We start from the raw sequence: 19,614 nt of genomic DNA, 5'->3' as shown, positions 1-19,614 counted from the left end.
CAGGAGAGAAAAAACCTCACTGAGCAGAACATGGGGATGAAACTATGATATTGTGTGTTTGTTCGTTTCAGATTCAGAAAGGAAAGCTTCATGGCAGTATAGATGTGGGTCTGTCTGTGATGTCCATCAAGAAAAGAGCTCGCCGCATAGATCTGGACACAGAAGAGCACATTTATCATCTGAAGGTCTGTGATCTGCTTGATCTGTTTGTGCATTCGTTGAAATAAGAGTGCAGCGTTTCTTCATCTTCAGGCATTTTTATGTCTCAGGGGTTTATTTTCATTTCTTTTTAATCTTTTTGTTATTTAAAGGTCACATTAGATCTGTCTTGGAAACTCTTTTCATGTCTCCATCAGTTTGTTTTTGATGCATGCTGTGAACTGGCTGTCACCTAACTCTGTCTCTGTCTATCTGTTTCTCCTTGAAGGTGAAGTCTCCAGATGTTTTTGACATCTGGGTGTGCAAGCTGCGTCACCATCGTTTGTTCCGTCAGAACGAGATTGTTCGCTCTCCTCGTGATGCTACGTTACGGACCTTCCCTCCGTCGGCCAGCGCAGAGTCACCCCAGAACACCTCTTCCAGCGCACACCAAAACAAGGTCATTCCTGACTCCTGTTTGTGTGTTCATATTGTTGTCTGTAGTTATTAAAAATTAATTCAAATTCAGCTTATTGTGCACAAGCTAGCTCTATTCTGGCATGTAACAGCCATTTTTCAACCTCCAGTTTCCAATGGAAGCATTATGGGTCGCAAATGCAGTTTCATGTTGACCATAACAACAACAACAACAACATAATCAAGGTCAAGCTTCCTTTAGACAGCTGTGTAAATGTGTGTGTGTGTGTGTGTGTGTGTGTGCCCTTTCAGCAGGGTAAACCCAGTACTCTGCCCTGGCAGCTGCCGGCGTCCTGTAGTAATGGACAGAGTAAAGTGGCAGCCTGGTTACAGGAGTCTGAGGAGATGGACAAGTGTTCAGAAGGTAAGCCTGTAAATAATTTTGATCCAAAATATAGCAAAAGTGGTAATATTGTATACTATTTAAAATAACTGCTTTCTATTTGAATATATTTTGAAATGTAATTTATTTCTGTGATTTCAAAGCTGAATTTTCAGCATCATTACTCCAGTCTTCAGTGTCACATGATCCTTCAGAAATCATTCTAATGGACTGATTTGCTGCTTGAAAAAAAACATTTATTATTATAATTATTCTGAATAATAATATTTAAAACAGTTGAGTACATTTTTGTCAGCATTCTGTGATGAAAAGAAAGATCCAAAGATCCAGCATTTAACTGAAATTAAAAGCTTTTGTAACATTATACACTAAACCATTCAAAAGTTTGGAGGCAGTATATACAGGTCAGATAATTAGAATATCATCCAAAAGTTTATTTATTTCACTAATTCCATTCATCTAATCATTAGTTATAATAATCTAATTCCATTAGATGATTATAACTGACAACTAAGGAAAATCCCAAATTCAGTATCTCAGGAAATTATAATATTACTTAAGACCAATACAAAGAAAGGATTTTTAGAAATCTTGGTGAACTGAAAAGTATAAAAATGAAAAGTATGAGCATGTACAGCACTCAATATTTAGTTGTGGCTCCTTTTGCCTGAATTACTGCAGCAATGTGGCGTGGCATGGAGTCGATCAGTCTGTGGCACTGCTCAGGTGCTATGAGAGCACAGGTTGCTCGGATAGTGGCCTTCAGCTCTTCTACATTGTTGGGTCTGGCATATCGCATCTTCCTCTTTACAATACCCTATGGGGTTAAGGTCAGGCGAGTTTGCTGGCCGATTAAGAACAGGGATGCCATGGTCCTTAAGAACCAGGCGCTGTTAGCTTTATCACTGTGTGCAGGTGCCAAGTCCTGTTGGAAAATGAAATCTGCATCTCCAAAAGTTTGTCAGCAGTTTGTCGTTTTGTCAGCAGCAGGAAGCATGAAGTGCTCTAAAACTTCCTGGTATACGGCTGTGTTGACCTTGGAACACAGTGGACCAACACCAGCAGATGACATGGCACCCCAAACCATCACTGAATGTAGAAACTTTACACTGGACCTCAAGCAATGTGGATTGTGTGCCTCTCCTCTCTTCCCCCAGACTCTGAGATCCTGATATCCACAGGAAATGCAAAATTTACTTTAATAAGAGAACATAACTTTGGACCACTCAGCAGCAGTCCAGTCCTTTTTGAAGCGAGACACTTCTGGCACTGTCTGTTGTTCAAGAATGGCCCGACACAAAAAATGAGAAGCTGAAACCCATGTCTTGCATACATCTGTGCGTATTGGTTCTTGAAGCACTGACTCCAGCTGCAGTCCACTCTTTGTGAATCTCCCCCACATTTGTGAATGGGTTTTGTTTCACAATGTAAAACTTGTACACTTTTTTCTACCACATCTTTTCCTTCCCTTCAGCTCTCTATTAATGTGCTTGAACACAGAGCTCTGTGAACAGCCAGCCTTTTTTGCAATGACCTTTTGTGTCATTGGTCGTCTTTTGGACAACTGTCAAGTCAGCAGTCTTCCCCATGATTGTGAAGCCTACAGAACTAGACTGAGAGACCATTTAAAGGCCTTTGCAGGTGTTTTGAGTTAATTAGCCGATTAGAGTGTGGCACCAGGTGTCTTCAATATTGATCCTTTTCACAATATTCAAATTTTCTGAGATACTGAATTTGGGATTTTCCTTAGTTGTCAGTTATAATCATTAAAATTAAAAGAAATAAACATTTGAAATATATCAGTCTGTGTGTAATGAATGAATATAATACACAAGTTTCACTTTTTGAATGGAATTAGTGTAAAATTTTCAACTTTTCGATGATATTCTTATTATATGACCAGCACCTGTATATATATATATATATATATATATATATAATATATAAACCACTCTTCTGTGTGCTTGGGGTCATTGTCCTGTTGGAAAGTAAACAGTCTACAGTTCTGAATGCTCTAGAAGGGTTTTCATGAAGGCTATCTTAACATTTTTGTGTGCCGAGCTTTTTTTCTACTCTGACGAGTCCCTCAATACCTGCCACTGAAAAAAAAGGGAAAAAAGTTGTATATAGCAGTTTAACATTAGGGGTATGAATACTTTCTATAGGCCCTGTAAAAATTTAAATAGTTATTTTAAATTGAACAAATATTTCACAATATTACTGCTTTTGCTGTATTTTGGATCAAATAAATGCAGCCTTGGTGAGCAGAAAAGACTTCTTCATTAAACATGAAAAATCTTACTGTTCAAAAACGGACTGGTTGTGTGTGTGTGCGTGTGTGTGTGTGTGTGTGTGTGTGTGTGTGTGTGTGTGTGTGTGTGTGTGTGTGTGTGAATGTGTGTGTGTGTGTGTATATATTATTACGGACTTGTATTAAAATAAAAAACTACATTTGAGTCTCATACAAACCTATAGAAGTCGACGTGTATTTGTATTTCAGAACTTGCCTACTGCCAGTCTAGTCTTTTAGAATTGAGTCAACTGCTGCAAAGTCTGGAGATCTTACATAGGACACAGTCAGCCCCCAACTTCACCGACATGCAGGTATATCCACACACACACACACACACACACACGCACGCACGCAGCAGTTTCTAGGTGTCTAGTTTATTTGTACAGATTGTGTTGCAGACAGATTGTGTTTCTCCTTGGCTGCGCTTACACTGCAAACCTAATTCACAGGTTCTGGCACCTGTCTAATGTTTTGTCTGTTTACATTCACATGTGTTTATATTAATATCCCGCCAGACAATTTAGCATCATAAAGGCCAAACTTTTCATTGCACATTGTCAATGCATTAAAACAAATCACTCGGCATAGCTATATTGGGAATAGGTTGAGAGTGTAATGCAGCTATATAATATATACAGCAGCTTTACATAATTCAGACATCCCTAACCCTCAAACTAATTTCAACCCCTGAAACACTACATGATTCTTCCTTCAGTATTTCTCTGATGTCATTCTTATGAAATAATAACTCAGGCCACTCCTCACACATTTACATCTTTTTGTTGTTGTTGTTGTTGTTGTTGTTGTCACTGCCAATGGATTGAGTGCTTCAGTTTTCTGCTATTAACCCTCTCACCACTTTGATTTGCATGTGTGAATGTGTCCATGTAATTTAGAGTAACTGTGTAGATTTGACAAAGAAAGAGAAGCGAGTCAGCAGAAGATGGAGGACTAGAAGTGTCAGCAAAGATGCAAAATTGCAACAGCAGGTACATCTTCAAAACACCCAAAATCAACAGTGAGAGGAATTTACTACTAGCCATATATTGTTTATTGCACTGTCTGCATCATATTAGCATCTGATTTACTGAAATTATGGACATCTGAAACTGTGCTGAATCCAGTTTGCATGATGCAGTTAGTATACTTACAGAAGGATTATGTTTTATAGAGGCCCTAGCTGACTACCACAATCTGGTATACTTTACAGATACTTTACAGAATTGATCAAGCATTGTAATTCAGGCATCTGCATCAGTTTAAAATTTCAAAAGTGTGCCTTCATGCAGAAGATGCTCAAGTGTTTAGTGATTTAGCCACACAGTCTTAATGCAGCAGCAACCACAGCTGAGAGAGTTTAGAGTGTGTCAGTTTCCTTAACCTTCACTCACACATCCATGACCACTTAAACTCTGAACAACCTCATTATTGAAGTCCTTAACCTCAGCAATAGCATCATAGGACACCGCCTGCTGCGGTCTAACTCTGAAGCTCTGACATTTGACTCAGTGCATCCATTATAAACCATTTAAACAGTTTCTGGACCCTTAACAGCGTATCGGACATAGTTTAAAATACTTTTTCCATTTATCATGGATTTACAGACAAGAGAGTGTGAGTGAATGGGACTGGCCATTTCTGTTTTATTCCCTCATAAATGTTTTGTTGGAATGGGTCATTTATTTGGATCACTACAGTGGTATGTGAAAGTATGGGAACACAATACCTTAAAGGTCCCGTTCTTCATGATTCCATGTTTCCAACTTTAGTTAGTGTGTAATGTTGTTGTTGTTAGAGTATAAATAATATATGTAAAATTATATAGCTCAAAGTTCAATGCCAAGCAAGATATTTTATTTAACAGTTTTTTGACTAGCCTCCGCCCACAGGAATACACAAAAAAGGGGGCGTGGTCTTGTTGCGCTCCGACGGAGAAGAAGGAAAGAGTTGCGTTTTTAGAGTGCGTTTGTCGCCATGTCATTGAAGCGCTGTTATTTTCATCTCTGAGTCCAGTCATCTTTGTTTGGTCTTCCCAGGATGCTGTACTTAGAGATCAATGGTTACAATTTATGTTTAACTCTGTTCCCGAAAATTATAATCCACATGTAAAACTATGTGCAGCACATTTTGCTGAGGACAGCTTCCTCAATCTCAATCAGTTTAATGCCAGATTCACACAGTTCCCTCTTTGTCTGGAGAAGGCGTTGTTTATGGACCACAAAAGGTAAGTGTATTTTATTATTATTGTACTGTTGGTACAAATCCTGCCCACTTACTTCTGAAAACTAGTCCAAAACTAGTCCAATCGCGTTTGCAGGAGGGCTGCGTGCGCTCAGCTGCTGTCGAATCACAACACAGGAACCGCTGGCCCAATCAGAACTCGTTACATATTTCAGAAGGAGGGACTTTATAGAACAAGGAAGTCATCAGCCCGTTTTTATTACAGTGAAAACAGCGGTATACAAATAGGTGAATTGTGTGAAAAATACTGTTGTATGCCCTTCGATAGCAACAGAAGATACTTACATGTTTCCCGGAAGACAAATTAAGAACAATTGACCTTAATCTTCAAATTTAAAAAGTTTTCACCCCCTGGCTCTTAAAGGTGCTGTAGGGAACTTTTGTAAAAAAAAATATTTTTTACATATTTATTAAACCTGTCATTATGTCCTGACAGTAGAATATGAGACAGATAATCTGTGAAAAAAATCAAGCTCCTCTGGCTCCTCCCAGTGGTCCTATTGCCATTTGCTGTTACAGACCGCTCCCGGTAAGAAATCAACCAATCAGAGCTGCGGTCCGTAACTTTGTTTGTGTTCAAAATGTAGAAAAATTTATATAATAAGCGAGTACACCATGAATCCATTTTCCAAACCGTGTTTTTAGCTTGTCCTGAATCACTAGGGTGCACCTATAATAAGTGTTTATATTCAAACTATTTTAGATTGCTTCGGGGATACCGCGGCGGAGTAACCCAGTACCTTTTTGATTCTTCATAGACATAAACAGAGAGAAGTAGTTTCGGCTACGATGTTTTTCCGCAAGACACAAGCAGTTCTGTTTATTAAACGCCAGAGCGTCAAAAGTTCCCTACCGCAGCTTTAATGCATTGTGTTTGAGTCCTTCAATTGTCCTCAGTGTGAAAAGATGGATCTCAAAATCATAGTTACTGCTGGAAAGGTTTCAAATATGCAAAAGATGCTGGAAAACTGAAGAATCTGCAGGACATGAAGGATTTTTCTGAAGAACTGTGCTCAGTTTAACTGTTCAGAACAAACAAGGGACTCATGCACAGCCATAAAAAAAAAAAAAAAGAAAGACAGTCGAGCATCATCAGGTAACAGCACACAGTATTAAGAACCAAGGGTTCACACATTTTTGAATGGGGTTATTTTAATAATTTTTTTATATATATATATATTTTTTTCTTTTGGACTAAATGTAAACATATTTTATGTAAAATATCTTAGGACAGTACAAAAAAATAAATAAAATGGATTTTGTATGATCTCTCTTATTTTGTTAAAATGATTCACGTTTTCACATATTCTGCCAGAGGTTCCCAAACTTTTGCATGCCACTGTAATTAAGAATGAACAAACACAACTCAGCACAACTCAGAAAACAAATGAAGGTTATATGTAAGATAAGTAATTTGATACTAAAGTTGCAAAATGTGTGAAATTATGTTGTTCATAAGAATGTCTGCCCCATAGAATTTAATCTGAAGTGCACTACTGTAAAACCAATTTTTGTTGTCAAAGCACTCAGTTATTCGACAGATCCACATATGCTGGGGTGTTACTTGTTTTCATCCCTAATAAGGTCATCTGTAATGAATCAGAAAGGCTCTCTGTGGTGTTGACATGTTAATGGGGTGTGTGTATGAGTAACTCTTGAGATGTGTATCTGGCTCTTGTGTTCACCCCCAGGTCCAGTCACTTCCCCAGTCACACAGTGCTAAAGTAAGCAGAACCTTCACTGTGATGTTATCTTTGTGTTACACCATGACATCACCATGCTGTAGTCTCTCAACCGCTTGCATGCAGTGCTGCTTTACATCTTCTCTGCAAAACATTATGTCAGTGTGACCTTTTTAGAAATAACTTTAGGTTGTTGTAACCCAAGTTCACTGAAAGCATTATGGGACTATGTAGACTATCATGGGACACACATCTGTATGACAGTCCTTGAATCTCTATGCCATCACACGTTTAGATCACTGGCCCCGCCTCTTTCCACATAAACTACTGCACAGACTCAACTCATTCAAGTTCAGCTCTTCTGTAAGCCAATGAGTAAGGTCTTCCTTAGTGAACTGGGGTTACAGTTATAACCATTAGTTCTCTTTTAGTCCACTCGCTTGGCATCTTACTGTTGGATATTGCAAACTCCCACTTGTTAAGATCTTAAAATAAGACCAACAGCACATGTCCAACCCACAAAAAGATATGCAGGTATGGAACAACAAGACGTTGAGTAAATAATTAGTAAAAGCCTTCCTTTTTAGGGTGAACTATCCCTTCCCTTCAAAACCCTGTTTCTGGCTTTTAGTTCTAGGCTATAAAATTTCACCAATATGTAAAGTGGAAAGCCCAGTCTACCAGTAAACATAACTTCTACAGAGAAGTCTCTAAACAAGACTAAAGAGGTAGTCATTCCACCAGCAGAATGAACTCTTAACTCCTGGAGGCCTCTTAATGAATGATGCATCTTGATGTCTTGCCTTAACCAGTGAGACAAGTGTTGACAAGATTGCTGTACATCTTGCTGGATTTACAAAAACTGCTCACCGTCCACCAGATACAAACAGTATATCTCATATCCTGCCCAGACCAGAATGGGGGTGGATGAAAAGCTGGGATTTCAAATTCCAGACAAGAAAGCATGCATTATTTGATGCATTGGGGACAAATGCCAGATTGGGGTGTAAAGTTATCTCAGATAAGATGTGAACCTGAGGCATGCAGGGTTAATAGAAAGCCTCTTCAGCCCCTACATGCCTCGCTGTGGTGAATGTGAGTAGTAATCTTATATCAGACAGTCTTGATATCCACCCTCTTGAAATTCCATGATGAAATCATCTGCTTGGTAGCCAGACAGGAATGGTACACCCTTTATTCAAAGCCTGAATGTGATCCTGCTCCACTGATCCAAGAATGTCTTATAAAGCATAACAACAGAAATATATTAATGTGGTCTACATGACTGCTTGAGGCTGTCTACACCGAAAGCATAAAACGGAAATCCCAAAATGTATGTGAAGGTCAAAAATAGAACTGGGCATCAGTTTTCTGTCAGTGCTTCATCACATTGTGTCACACCACATTTGTTGATCCGCTTACATTAGGGGTGTAATGGTACATGTATTCGTCCTGAATGTCACAGTTCATTTCATGCAGTCAGATGACGAATACAGTCAGTCACAAGCAATCAGTCCAGAAGGGACATGCGCGGTACTGCAATGCTAACTGTCACAACTGGAGAGAGCTGAAGAAGAGACGATCCACGCACCAACCCAAAACGAGAATGGCGAGTTCAGACGCCACGCAAGAGCTCGAAGAACCATCTGCAGGTTTTAAATCAGTAGTGTGGGAAAGTTTCAGGTTCTAGAGATGCTCTGCCCGACCGACTATAAATCTAGACAAGTTTTTAGTTTTATTTTGGCCAATCTCGGTTCCAGAATTACACACAAACCGCATTGCAATCATTTCCCAAAATGAACTCTGTAAAGAGGAGAAAATACTGTACCAGGCAGATCAAGCTCACTGTTCACGTCATCAGAAATGTTTAGATGGCATTTTCTTTTCCTCTAACCTCCATAAAATGCATATTAAAGTAGTGTTTATAAGCGCTGCGCTGTTTACAACAGTAACCCAGGAAATGCTCTATCATTGCTGTTCCCTTTGTGCCACCTGCTGTCAAAGAGTGAATCTACAGTTTCATTCAGAACGTCTGCCATGTTTGTTTTGTGGAGGTGTCTTATGTAGCATAATTTGACAAATCTGAAGTCAAATCATTCTGTTTTTGCATTAAATCTTTAAATTACACAATCTAATTAACAAATCAAAAACAACTGCTCATGCTTACATGTATGTAGCACTACTGTCTGTTCAAAATAAATGAAAAAATGAAAATTTCTGTTGTACCGAACTCGTATCAAACCGTGGCCCCAAAACCGAGGTATTTACTGAACTGTGAATTCTGGGTACCATGATGCCCCTAGGTTTACAACTGGTGTCAACAAGGTTTTACAGTCAAGTAACAACCTAATAAAATTAGCTCAAGCCCTCAGAATTGTGTCAGTGACGTTCAGAAACATGCCAAATGAGATTGGATTGGAATCCAAAGTACAAATATTTAGATACTGTGGATGTTGCTGAAATAACTTGCATTGTTCCAGAGAAATTAAATCTATTTTAACATTCACAATTTTTTAGATAGTTTTAGATAGTTGATATGCACACTTCATGCATAGATGTGTCTCTCATGGTGAACTTTGTTGTTCATCCTATCACTGAACTAGACTCTTGTTCCTTCAAATGTACAATGCTCTAGGCATCGAGCTGACAGTCATCTGCATTAATGTCTTCAGGGAGTCAACTTCACAGAAGTCACCAATCTCCGAACATCTCTAACTAAAAGACTAAAAGTAGTCCTAATGGTATGTCAAATGCTTAACAGACTCAAAGACGAAAGGACACAAATGTCCTCAAAATGAACTGGTTCAAGCTATTTTGAAATCTTATCCTCTTCTGTTACAACATGGATGCTTGGTCCTTGGAGCCCCATGCACACAAACTTTGTCAAAGATAACTTTTTTCTAGGATTATGACCAACCACAGTTCTTGTAAGTATAAAATTATGTAGAAATCTTTTGTCAGAGATGAAGGAGGATGTTTAAATATCCACCCTTGATATCTGTGGAGGTAAATCATTTTTTTTCTATGTACAGAATTCAAAGATTAAGAATATTGATATACAAATCCTTACCATTTGAATTCTGAGATAACTGTTCAGAGCTCCAGATCCAGAACAGAGAAAATGTCTCATTCCTTCTTGATAGAGTTGCCACTCAGATTCACACTGACCAGGACAAACTTGGGACCAATTAATAACTTGGATAACGTGTAGATTGCACAAGTAGGAAAAATGTTAAATTTAATGCTGAGCCTGTGCATTTTGCATTTTGAGTTGTGGGTACTCCATGACCAGGGTTGGGATCCAGTGGCCTAGACCAGTGGCCTAAAGGCATGCTAGTGTAAGGCTTCATGAAAGACCACACAGTTGCATGTACTGTACCATAATGAGATGTTAAGCAAGTCAACCAAAAGATAACAGAATGTTATCTTAGATTTGAAGCATACAACTGCAGCAATAACAAAAAGCAATTTATAAAAAAAAATCTGGATGTCTTCGGCTCTTCATGATGGGGTTCTGTTCTGACTCAGACTACTTCTACTTTCAGCTAAGCACTTTAAGACTTAACACAGCCTGTGTTGACCTAGTGTGACTATGTGAATGTTGTTTTGATTATTTGAGTTCATAATAACATGTTAATGCATGATGATGGTTCACATGTTATCATGAGCTGATGTATGAATTAACTTCATTTCACTGTTGACGTGTGTGCTTAACTTTATCACGGCTTGGCCCTTATGTGTGTTTTTGTGTGTCTGTAAACTCTTTACTGCAATCTAACTAAACTACACTCATCCATTCTAGACTTCAGATGTCCCCAGTTGGGTTTTTCCTCAGCCGATGGAATCACTCAACTCTAAGACAGACTGTTTGCCCTCCTTGCGTTCGGAGGCCCATGTTGCTGGTTATCCCAAGACTGTGTCTGGGATCACTTCTGTCTCACTGTAGTTTGTGTGTGTTTCAGGTTCCCCTGAGTGTAAGCATGTCTCAAGTGCGTCTCCACTCCTCCAATCCTAACCTATGTGCAGAGTTGGCTGATTTTCAAACCCCAGTCACACGTCTGACAGACAGTATCGACAGCGCCAGTGACTACATCAAACTGCAGGAAGATTTCTGCATAATTGCACAAAAAGGTGAAAAAGAATTCATGCACCACAAGGCACTGGATCTACATTGCCATGGTAAAAAAATTAAAATTGTTGTTTTTAAGTTGTGATCTTCTCAAAATCTGCAATTTTGGGAACTTTATGAATCTGTTATTGTTACTGTTACAGTGTTATGTATGTTTAAGTTTGTAAGATTTAAATTTATGTTGTACAAGCATTACAAATCATAAACAAGGATCATTTTGATAAGTATGTAGTCAAGACCAATTCTTTTGTTCATGGAGGTTCACTGAGATATGTTGGAAACACTGCTTCAGTGTCAGTTACACACCGAAAAACAAAAGGTCCACAGCTGTTCTTGAGTGATAGTGTGCTACAGGTCCAGGCCACAGGCACTGACACGCAAACAAAGCCTGGCGGTGTCATGCAGTACTCAGCATGAACTTGTGTGTTTGTTGTAGTGCACTCTCTTCTGAAGTCTGCCTTCAACACGGTGGCCATAGAGAAAGAGAAGATTAAACAGGTGTTGTTGGAACAGGAGCAGACCGGCCAATCAAATCAGATTATAACCCTCCGCCGCTCCCTGTCACAGGTCAGCTCCGCCCATGACACGCTGTTACTGTTATAATAAACAAAAACAGTTCACCTTTTATTTGTGTCGATTTATACAGTATGCATATGACTTCATTCATTGCTTTATGTTTTTGGTAAGACTTGTCGTCATGACATTTAACAGACTTTTAAACTACTGTTCAAAAGTTTGGAGTCAGTAAGATATATACATTCTTTAAAGAAAATTAATACTTTATTTCAGTAAGTGAGTAATGATGTCCAAAATTCAGCTGTGCATCACGGAAATAAATGACATTTTAAATAGTGCCTTCAAACGATTAATCGCGATTAATCGCATCCAAAATAAAAGTTTTTGTTTATATAATATAATATACTGTAACGAAGACTGACTCGGTTGTGGGTTGGAATCCATGTGCAGAGCTTTATTAAGCACAACAGCACAAACAGAGGCAAATGGAGAGAAGATATCGTGGTCAGTAAGCAAGCCAAGGGTCATATATAATAGCGTCAATCCAGATAGCAAACAAATCCAAATCAGCAATCCAAAAGACAAGGTCAAGGGCAGGCAAAAGACATACACAAGCAAACAATCCGTGACTATGAGAAACGCTTGGTAGAGACAGGATAAACTGGCAATACTTTGCAACATATTGCACAAACAACATGGCTTATAACCCTACTGTCTATGCTTATAACAGGTGTAGACAGGAAGTGATGAGAGAAGAAGCGACAGTGTTCAGTATTCGGGAGACGGCTCCCTCTGGCGGTTGGATGAATGAATAGTGGATGCAGATGTTATATATACAGAGTACATGTATTTTTTTTTAAATATATACATGTATGTTTGAGTATTTATATATACATAATAAATATACACAGTGCATACACATTTATTATATAATCAAAAACATTTATTTTGGATGCGATTAATCACGATTAATCGTTTGACAGCACAAGTTTTAAATTGCATTTAAATAGAAAACTGTTATTTTAACAGTATTACTGTTCTTACTGTATTTTGATCAAATAAATGCTGCCTTGGAGAGCAGAAGAAAATGATTAAAAAAAAAAATTTGATCAGAATTAGATGACCCTTCACACACTCGTCTGCTCACTTGTTATGGATGATTCTGTTTGTGTAGGCCTTGTCCCAAAATGCTGAGCTCAAGACCCATCTGAACCGGATCAACTCTGAGTCAGTTCTGTCTGAACCGGTCGTCAGTGTGAACATCATCAGCAGCCCCGATGAGGTCTGACACACCTCTGCTCTCAATAATTTGAGTTCTTTATGATGAAATGTGTTTCATGTGAATGACGCTGTGGCTTGGAAATTGTTTGGAAAATAGGCTGGTCAGTATATGCTATTATACAGTTGAGAATACCATAAAAAGGCATGGAGCTACAGGGTTGATCACCCATTCACTGTTAGCTTGAAATCGCACTTCTTACTCTTGTACACTTGCTCTGGTTTGGGTCTTTAAAGGATGATTCAGATAGAAAGCGACACTCAGTACTCTGGCCTCATACACTTTGGCTGCAAAACAACTAAACAGAGCAATCATTAGACATAATGAATCCCACGAGAAGGCTGCTCGTACTGATCAGCCATGTGTTTAACTACTGGCAGCAGACTTTGTGTTTCAAGGCTTTCACTTACTATAAGATTTAAATCCTTCCGCTTTTTGTCCTCCTCACATCAGGATGTATATCTTTGTGCAGTGGACTTTGGTACAAGTGACTGTCTTTGGAACATTTTAGCTCAAAACATGCAAATCTGCAAGGAACGTATTGAAGTAACTGTGAAATCCTTTAGTCATGTATGTTTGTGTGTTTTGTAGGAAGATGAGCTGCTCCACGTGGGCATCCCTCTCTCTCAGCAGGTGGCCAATGAGAGCAGACTCTCCATGTCAGAGTCAGTGTCTGAGTTCTTCGATGCCCACGAGGTGCTTCTGTCTGCTAGTTCATCAGAGAATGAGGTGAGAACTGTGTGTCAATGTTAAAGATTTAAAAATCTTGTTGCTGCTGAATGCAGAAAGTGAAACAATAAAACCACATTCAAAAATGTGGGTTTATCCAGATTGTTTAATGTTTTTGAAATAAGTCTATTTTGCTCACCAAGGCTGATTTTTTTTGATGAAAGTACAGTAAAACAGTACTATTGTGAAATTTTCTATTTGATTCTGTTTTAAAATGTAATTTATAACTGTAATGGCAAAGTTGAATTCCACTGTTAACAATTTTGAAAGCAAATGTGCTGTTTAATATTTTTGTGGAAACAATTATACCAAGTTTTTTTTCCCCGAAAGTTCAAAAGAAGACCATTTATCTGAAATAGATTTTAAAATCTGTGTAATTTCCACAGTTCAGTTAATGAAGCAAGTTGATTATGTATTTATATATATATATATATATATATATATATATATATATAAATAAGTGCACGCATTTAAACCAGCATTTCTCAGTGATATCAGATCAACTTAAATATGAGTTTCAGTAGATTATTCCCATATTTTCACAAGTATTATTTCATAGTTTTGATTACTTAAATAATTATAAGAAAACATGATTAGATGTGTCCAGTCAAGCTCAAGTGAATCATTGCAATTATCAGTTAGGATTTATCAGCTGTCAGTGTCGTCTGTGTAAGCATGATCTGTTTGTTAAGGTGTTGTTTATTTGCACACTGTACTGTATTAGGTCATACACACACACACACACACACACATTTTACAGTTAGTCAGCACTGCGCAAAATGAAAGACAGTGAGATACATCATCTCTCTCTCTCTCTCTCTCTCTCTCTCTCTCTCTCAGGCCTCTGATGACGAGTCTTACATCAGCGATGTAAGTGATAACATTTCAGAGGACAATGCCAGCGTCACAGATAATGTTTCCAGACAGAGTAAGATTGCTCTCCCTCCTCCTCGTTTCGTTCTGTTCATTAGAGCAGGACGTCGTCCTGACGGGAACACATGACCTTTGCGTTACACACACACACACAGACAGACATGCACATGCATATGCTCTCTCCCTCCAGTAGATCCAAACACACACACACACACACACACATCCACACTCATAAAGTATATATTATCTACAGTATTCAGTGTAAATAATGTACAATTATTACTATTGTAATGTGAATATAAAATATATAAAAATAATTAAAATATTTAATCAATAGATTGTTTTACCTTTCTTTTTTGTTTTGTTTACATTTTGTATTTTTATGTTATTTTCAGCAAAATTAAATTACATTTCACATATAATCACATTCACATATATTCACATTACAGTAGTTACATTTTATTTAATTAACGTAAGATACTGGAGAATTTTATTTCAGTTAATGTTTAATTTATTTCAAGTATCAAAATGTTTTTTTCATGGTTTTAGCTTTAGTATCAGTAAACTACAATCGTGCAACCCCAGTATCCCATGAGTAAACTTGCTTTTCTCCCTCAGTGCCTAACGGTGATCTGGCCAGTGGTGCGTTTCGTAACGGTAGACGTACGTGTCTCCCTGCTCCCGCCCCTGACACTTCCAACATTAACCTGTGGAACATCCTGAAGAACAACATCGGGAAAGACCTGTCGAAAGTGTCCATGCCAGTGGAGCTGAATGAGCCGCTGAACACACTGCAGCATATGTGTGAGGAGCTAGAGTACACAGAGCTACTGGATAAAGCAGCTCACACCGACGACCCCTATGAACGCATGGTACGCTCCAGCACTTAAAGCGACAGTTCACACTAAATTACTGGTCAGTCGTCAATTACTCACTTTCACGTGACTCCAAACCCATAAGACTTTTGTTTAAATCACAAACGAACCTGAGAGATTTCTCTCCCTCAATTAAAAAACAAACAAACTTTTTGAGTTTTGAAGATGAACAAAATTGAGGTGAATGACATGAGGGTGAGTAAATAATTACAGAATTACCATTATTGGGTGAGCAATGGCAACATGGCAGCTGTGTTGGTTACTACACTCTTAAAAATTAAGGTTCTTTATTGGCATCAATGTTAACATTAAGAATTTTTTACATCAATGGAATCTTTCAATTCCATAAAAAGTTTCTTTAATTTTTCAAAATGTTCTACATACATTAAAAAAATTTCTATGGCATCACTGCGAAAAAAAAAAAAAAAAAAAAAAAAACTTTTGAGACCTTTTATTTTTAAGATTGTACCCAGTTGATTGTCCAAGACAGTCTGTCCATTGTAACAAGCTTGACTACAATGGTCCACCATGTCAAATCAAGTTTACTAGTCAGTAGACTAGCTGGACAACCATCAAGACCATACTGTTAGATTGAAACAGATAATAATGGGAATATACCAGCCAAGTAAATTTTTTTTACTTTAAAAATAGTTTTACCTTGATCTTCCAGCAGGGAACAAATGTTCATGAACTCACCTACATACAGTTCATAGCGAAATAAAAGGAACAGTTAGGTGGCTTGTGCAAGGGCGAACATGATCTGAAGCAAGAACACGTCCCTTTTGGAGATGGAGGTGGGCATTTACCTCTGGCCTCATTAAGGGCTAGTAAAGTAGCCTAGTTTTATATGGAATTACATTTGCTTCAATAAAAATGAAAGAAACTTTATAAAACCGAACGTAACTTTTTCAGAAACTATTCAAAATATATAAAAATAATATAAAAAAACAATGAAATTGAAAAAAAATTGACTCAGTCGCACAAATTTAACTGGGTCTTCAAATATGCTTCACTCTTTGTTAATGTTTTTCAAAGATTCGTTTTGGCTAATCATGGATTCTGGATGCACTGCCACAGATTTCGCTTACGCTTCGCAGTTTTTCGTTTGGTGTTTTGACACAAATTTATCGTGGGAGTGGGCTTAACAGTGATCTTCTCTAATTGGATAGTGAGCTTTTGATGGACAGGTGCTCCCTGACCAGGAAGTACAGATGTCACTCAGTGGCATAATGGAAAGCACTCACGGTGAATAAACCTGGTCTCTACCGCAAAAAAAAAAAAAATTCACAGACAAAGTGAAAGAAATTTATTTTAAGCTCATACACAGGTTCTACCCTGTAAAGAAGTTTATTCAAAGATTTAAATCTGAAAATTATCTTACAAGCTCTTTTTGTTCGTCAAACATGTTGATGGAATTTGGGATGCAAGTCTTTAATTTGGAGTGATTCAAATCATCCACGATAATAAAAGCAGCTTCCGGATGAGCAGTTTGTTGTTTACTAATGGCTGCATGTAGTTCTTTCATAGTAAGCTTGGGATTAGTATCTGGTGGAATATAGACTGGAGTTATAATGATGGAAGTGAACTCATGGCAGATAAAAAGATCTACACTTAACCATGAAAAACTCCAGGATAGCTGAGCAGTATCTCCCAACAATGACATACACCAAGTTCATACACCAAACTTTGTTAACATAAAAGCACAGTCCACCACCTCAGGTCTTTCCGGAGTCATCTGCTGTCCTATAAATGGGTACATGGCGTGTAGCGTCCAGCTAGCTCAATAGCATTATTGGGTACATGGCCTTGTAGCCATTGTTTCTATGAAAACCATGACATTAAAGTCTCTTACTCTGAATGATGTGAAGTAGTAACTTGTCCATTTTGTTCACCAGTTACCACACATTAGTGAGGAAAATGCTGGGTAAAGAGAGCCAGAGCGGTGTTAGCTTTAGCTTAGCTCTTATGCCGTTGTGCTTCCCCCACCTTTTTTTATTATCTCGACGCCGCCACCGAGCACTTCCGGCCGGCTGGGTAGTGTGCATAGCCTAGGGCATTCTGGAGGGTCTCCAATTGCATTCGGTTCAAACAGACCCGAGATGAGCAGGAAAAATACTGCAAAATTGAAAAAACTGGAGAGATGCTGAGCCTCGCGATGTGTACGTGCCGCCATCTTGGTCTTTTAATAATTATCATCATCATCATCATCATATAACTATTATTATTATTAATGATTAGAGTAATGAGATTTTTTGGGGGGTAATGTGGTTAATTGTCATGAAAATAATAACAAAAATATTTCGATTCGACCCAAAACCATGCACACACTGTGTTTGTGTTGATATAATGCTCTCTTAAGGCACATTTATCCCATTATATTGTTTCAGTAAGCACTGCTCTGTATAAAGAGCACACAGTCTATCTGGACTCCATGGTTTCAGTTGTAATGAGTGTATTGACAGGTTGCTTTGTTTGTGTGTGCAGGCAATCGTTGCAGCGTTTGCAGTTTCAGGATATTCATCCACCTATTATAGAGCAGGCAGCAAACCCTTTAACCCCCTTCTGGGGGAAACGTATGAATGTATCCGTGAGGACAAAGGATTCTGCTTCTTTTCTGAACAGGTACGAATTAATGCATCCCTCTCTCACACACAAACACACACACATGCACACACACACGTCTAGTAGCCGCAGTATCTGTTCCAGGTGAGTTCCTGTCCTTCACTGTAGCACTGCACCACTTTCATTGTGTGTGTTTGAGGGAGGCAAGGCCATCAATAGTCCTCTGGCGAAGGTTCTTCCTGTGTGACTTGAAAAAGGTCTTTGTCAGCAGTGAACTTTCCCACAGAATGTGTGTGACTGACAAGACAAGTCAAGTCACCTTTATTTATAGAGCGCTTTATACAATACAGATTGTGTCAAAACAGTTTAACTGTGTGAACCAGGAAAAACGTGTGCTGATAATGCAAGTGAACAATATAAAACAGTTTATCAGTTAAAGTAAGCCTAAGCAAGCCAAAGGTGACAGCAGAAAGGAACCAAAACTCCATCAGTGATAAAAATGGAGAAAAAAAACCCTTGAGAGAAACCAGGCTCAGTCGGGGGGCCAGTTCTCCTCTGGCAAGATGAAACCAGCATGGTTTGGTATATTTCCAGGCTATAACACATGTCAGATTAAGTAGGGGACATGTCTGGTTCTTGTGGTCTTGAGCTGATGGCCCACGAGGTCTTCACAAGATGTGTCACAAATCTGTCTCTAGGGTTCGTCTAGTTGACATGGTCTGCGCTGACATTCAGAGCTGTAGAGGTCATGTTTAGGTGCTAATCCACCATCTGATCTGGATAGCTGACACCAACAGACTAGTATTAGCGTAGATGCCATTCTTCTTGCAATGTAGCAAGTACATGGGTGTTATGGGTGTTCCCGGTGTTATTGATGTTCCCGGTTCCAGTTGAGCTAATTAATGCAGCCTAACAATCAGATTAGAATTAAAGAAAAGTGATTGTATGTTATGTGTGAGCCAGGTTAAAGGAATAGTTTATTTCCATAATAAAAATTTCCTGATAATTTACTCACCCCCATGTCTTCCAAGATGTTAATGTCTTTCTTTCTTCAGTCGAAAATATTTTTGAGAAAAGCATTCCAGGATTTTTCTCCATATAATGGACTTCAATGGACTGGCCAACGGGTTGAATGGCCAAATTGCAGCTTCAGTGCAGCTTCAGATTGGCTAAAATGTAAACATTTGACTATGGTGTCTGGTGTCTCTATTTTCACGTTCCGTACAATAGAATCGCATATAACTAGGGCTCTTTCAACATGTTTCTCAGTGCGTCACTGAGTGAGGAGAACCTATTTATTGTTTAGTCGAAATGGAAGAGCAGTGTTTAATCCGCAAGTATGCTCTAGGGACTCTGCAACCGGAACCGAACAATGTATGGGACTCACTGAGCTAGTCGCATTCAAAGCTGTATCTACAGCCCTCACATTTTAACTATCCTCATTTAAAGTTTGGATGTGTGTCACTATTTCTGAAAT

The 19,614-nt window shown here is 38.5% G+C and overlaps 1 protein-coding gene across 8 annotated transcripts in view; it reads left to right on the top strand.

Moving 5' to 3' along the window:
• The window catches only part of LOC128019569 (oxysterol-binding protein-related protein 6), a 56,883-nt gene that overhangs the window by 27,298 nt on the left and 9,971 nt on the right, over window positions 1–19,614 (top strand). For 2 of the 8 annotated variants that reach the window (XM_052605630.1, XM_052605629.1), the window contains exons 5-17: window positions 72–185; window positions 428–598; window positions 868–979; window positions 3,459–3,562; window positions 4,148–4,240; window positions 7,184–7,216; window positions 11,137–11,305; window positions 11,740–11,870; window positions 12,994–13,101; window positions 13,690–13,827; window positions 14,668–14,755; window positions 15,319–15,572; window positions 18,060–18,197. In XM_052605630.1, coding sequence (XP_052461590.1) covers window positions 72–185; window positions 428–598; window positions 868–979; window positions 3,459–3,562; window positions 4,148–4,240; window positions 7,184–7,216; window positions 11,137–11,305; window positions 11,740–11,870; window positions 12,994–13,101; window positions 13,690–13,827; window positions 14,668–14,755; window positions 15,319–15,572; window positions 18,060–18,197 — 1,653 coding nt within the window. The remainder of the gene's footprint in view (window positions 1–71; window positions 186–427; window positions 599–867; window positions 980–3,458; window positions 3,563–4,147; window positions 4,241–7,183; window positions 7,217–11,136; window positions 11,306–11,739; window positions 11,871–12,993; window positions 13,102–13,689; window positions 13,828–14,667; window positions 14,756–15,318; window positions 15,573–18,059; window positions 18,198–19,614) is intronic. The other 6 variants (XM_052605631.1, XM_052605637.1, XM_052605635.1 and 3 more) reach the window with 4 other exon arrangements.

This window comes from Carassius gibelio, chromosome A9 (assembly GCF_023724105.1).
Source record: "Carassius gibelio isolate Cgi1373 ecotype wild population from Czech Republic chromosome A9, carGib1.2-hapl.c, whole genome shotgun sequence".
Taxonomy (NCBI): domain Eukaryota; kingdom Metazoa; phylum Chordata; class Actinopteri; order Cypriniformes; family Cyprinidae; genus Carassius; species Carassius gibelio.
The sequence above is the reverse complement of the archived record's forward strand: the minus strand, read 5'-3'. Positions and strand labels throughout refer to the sequence as shown.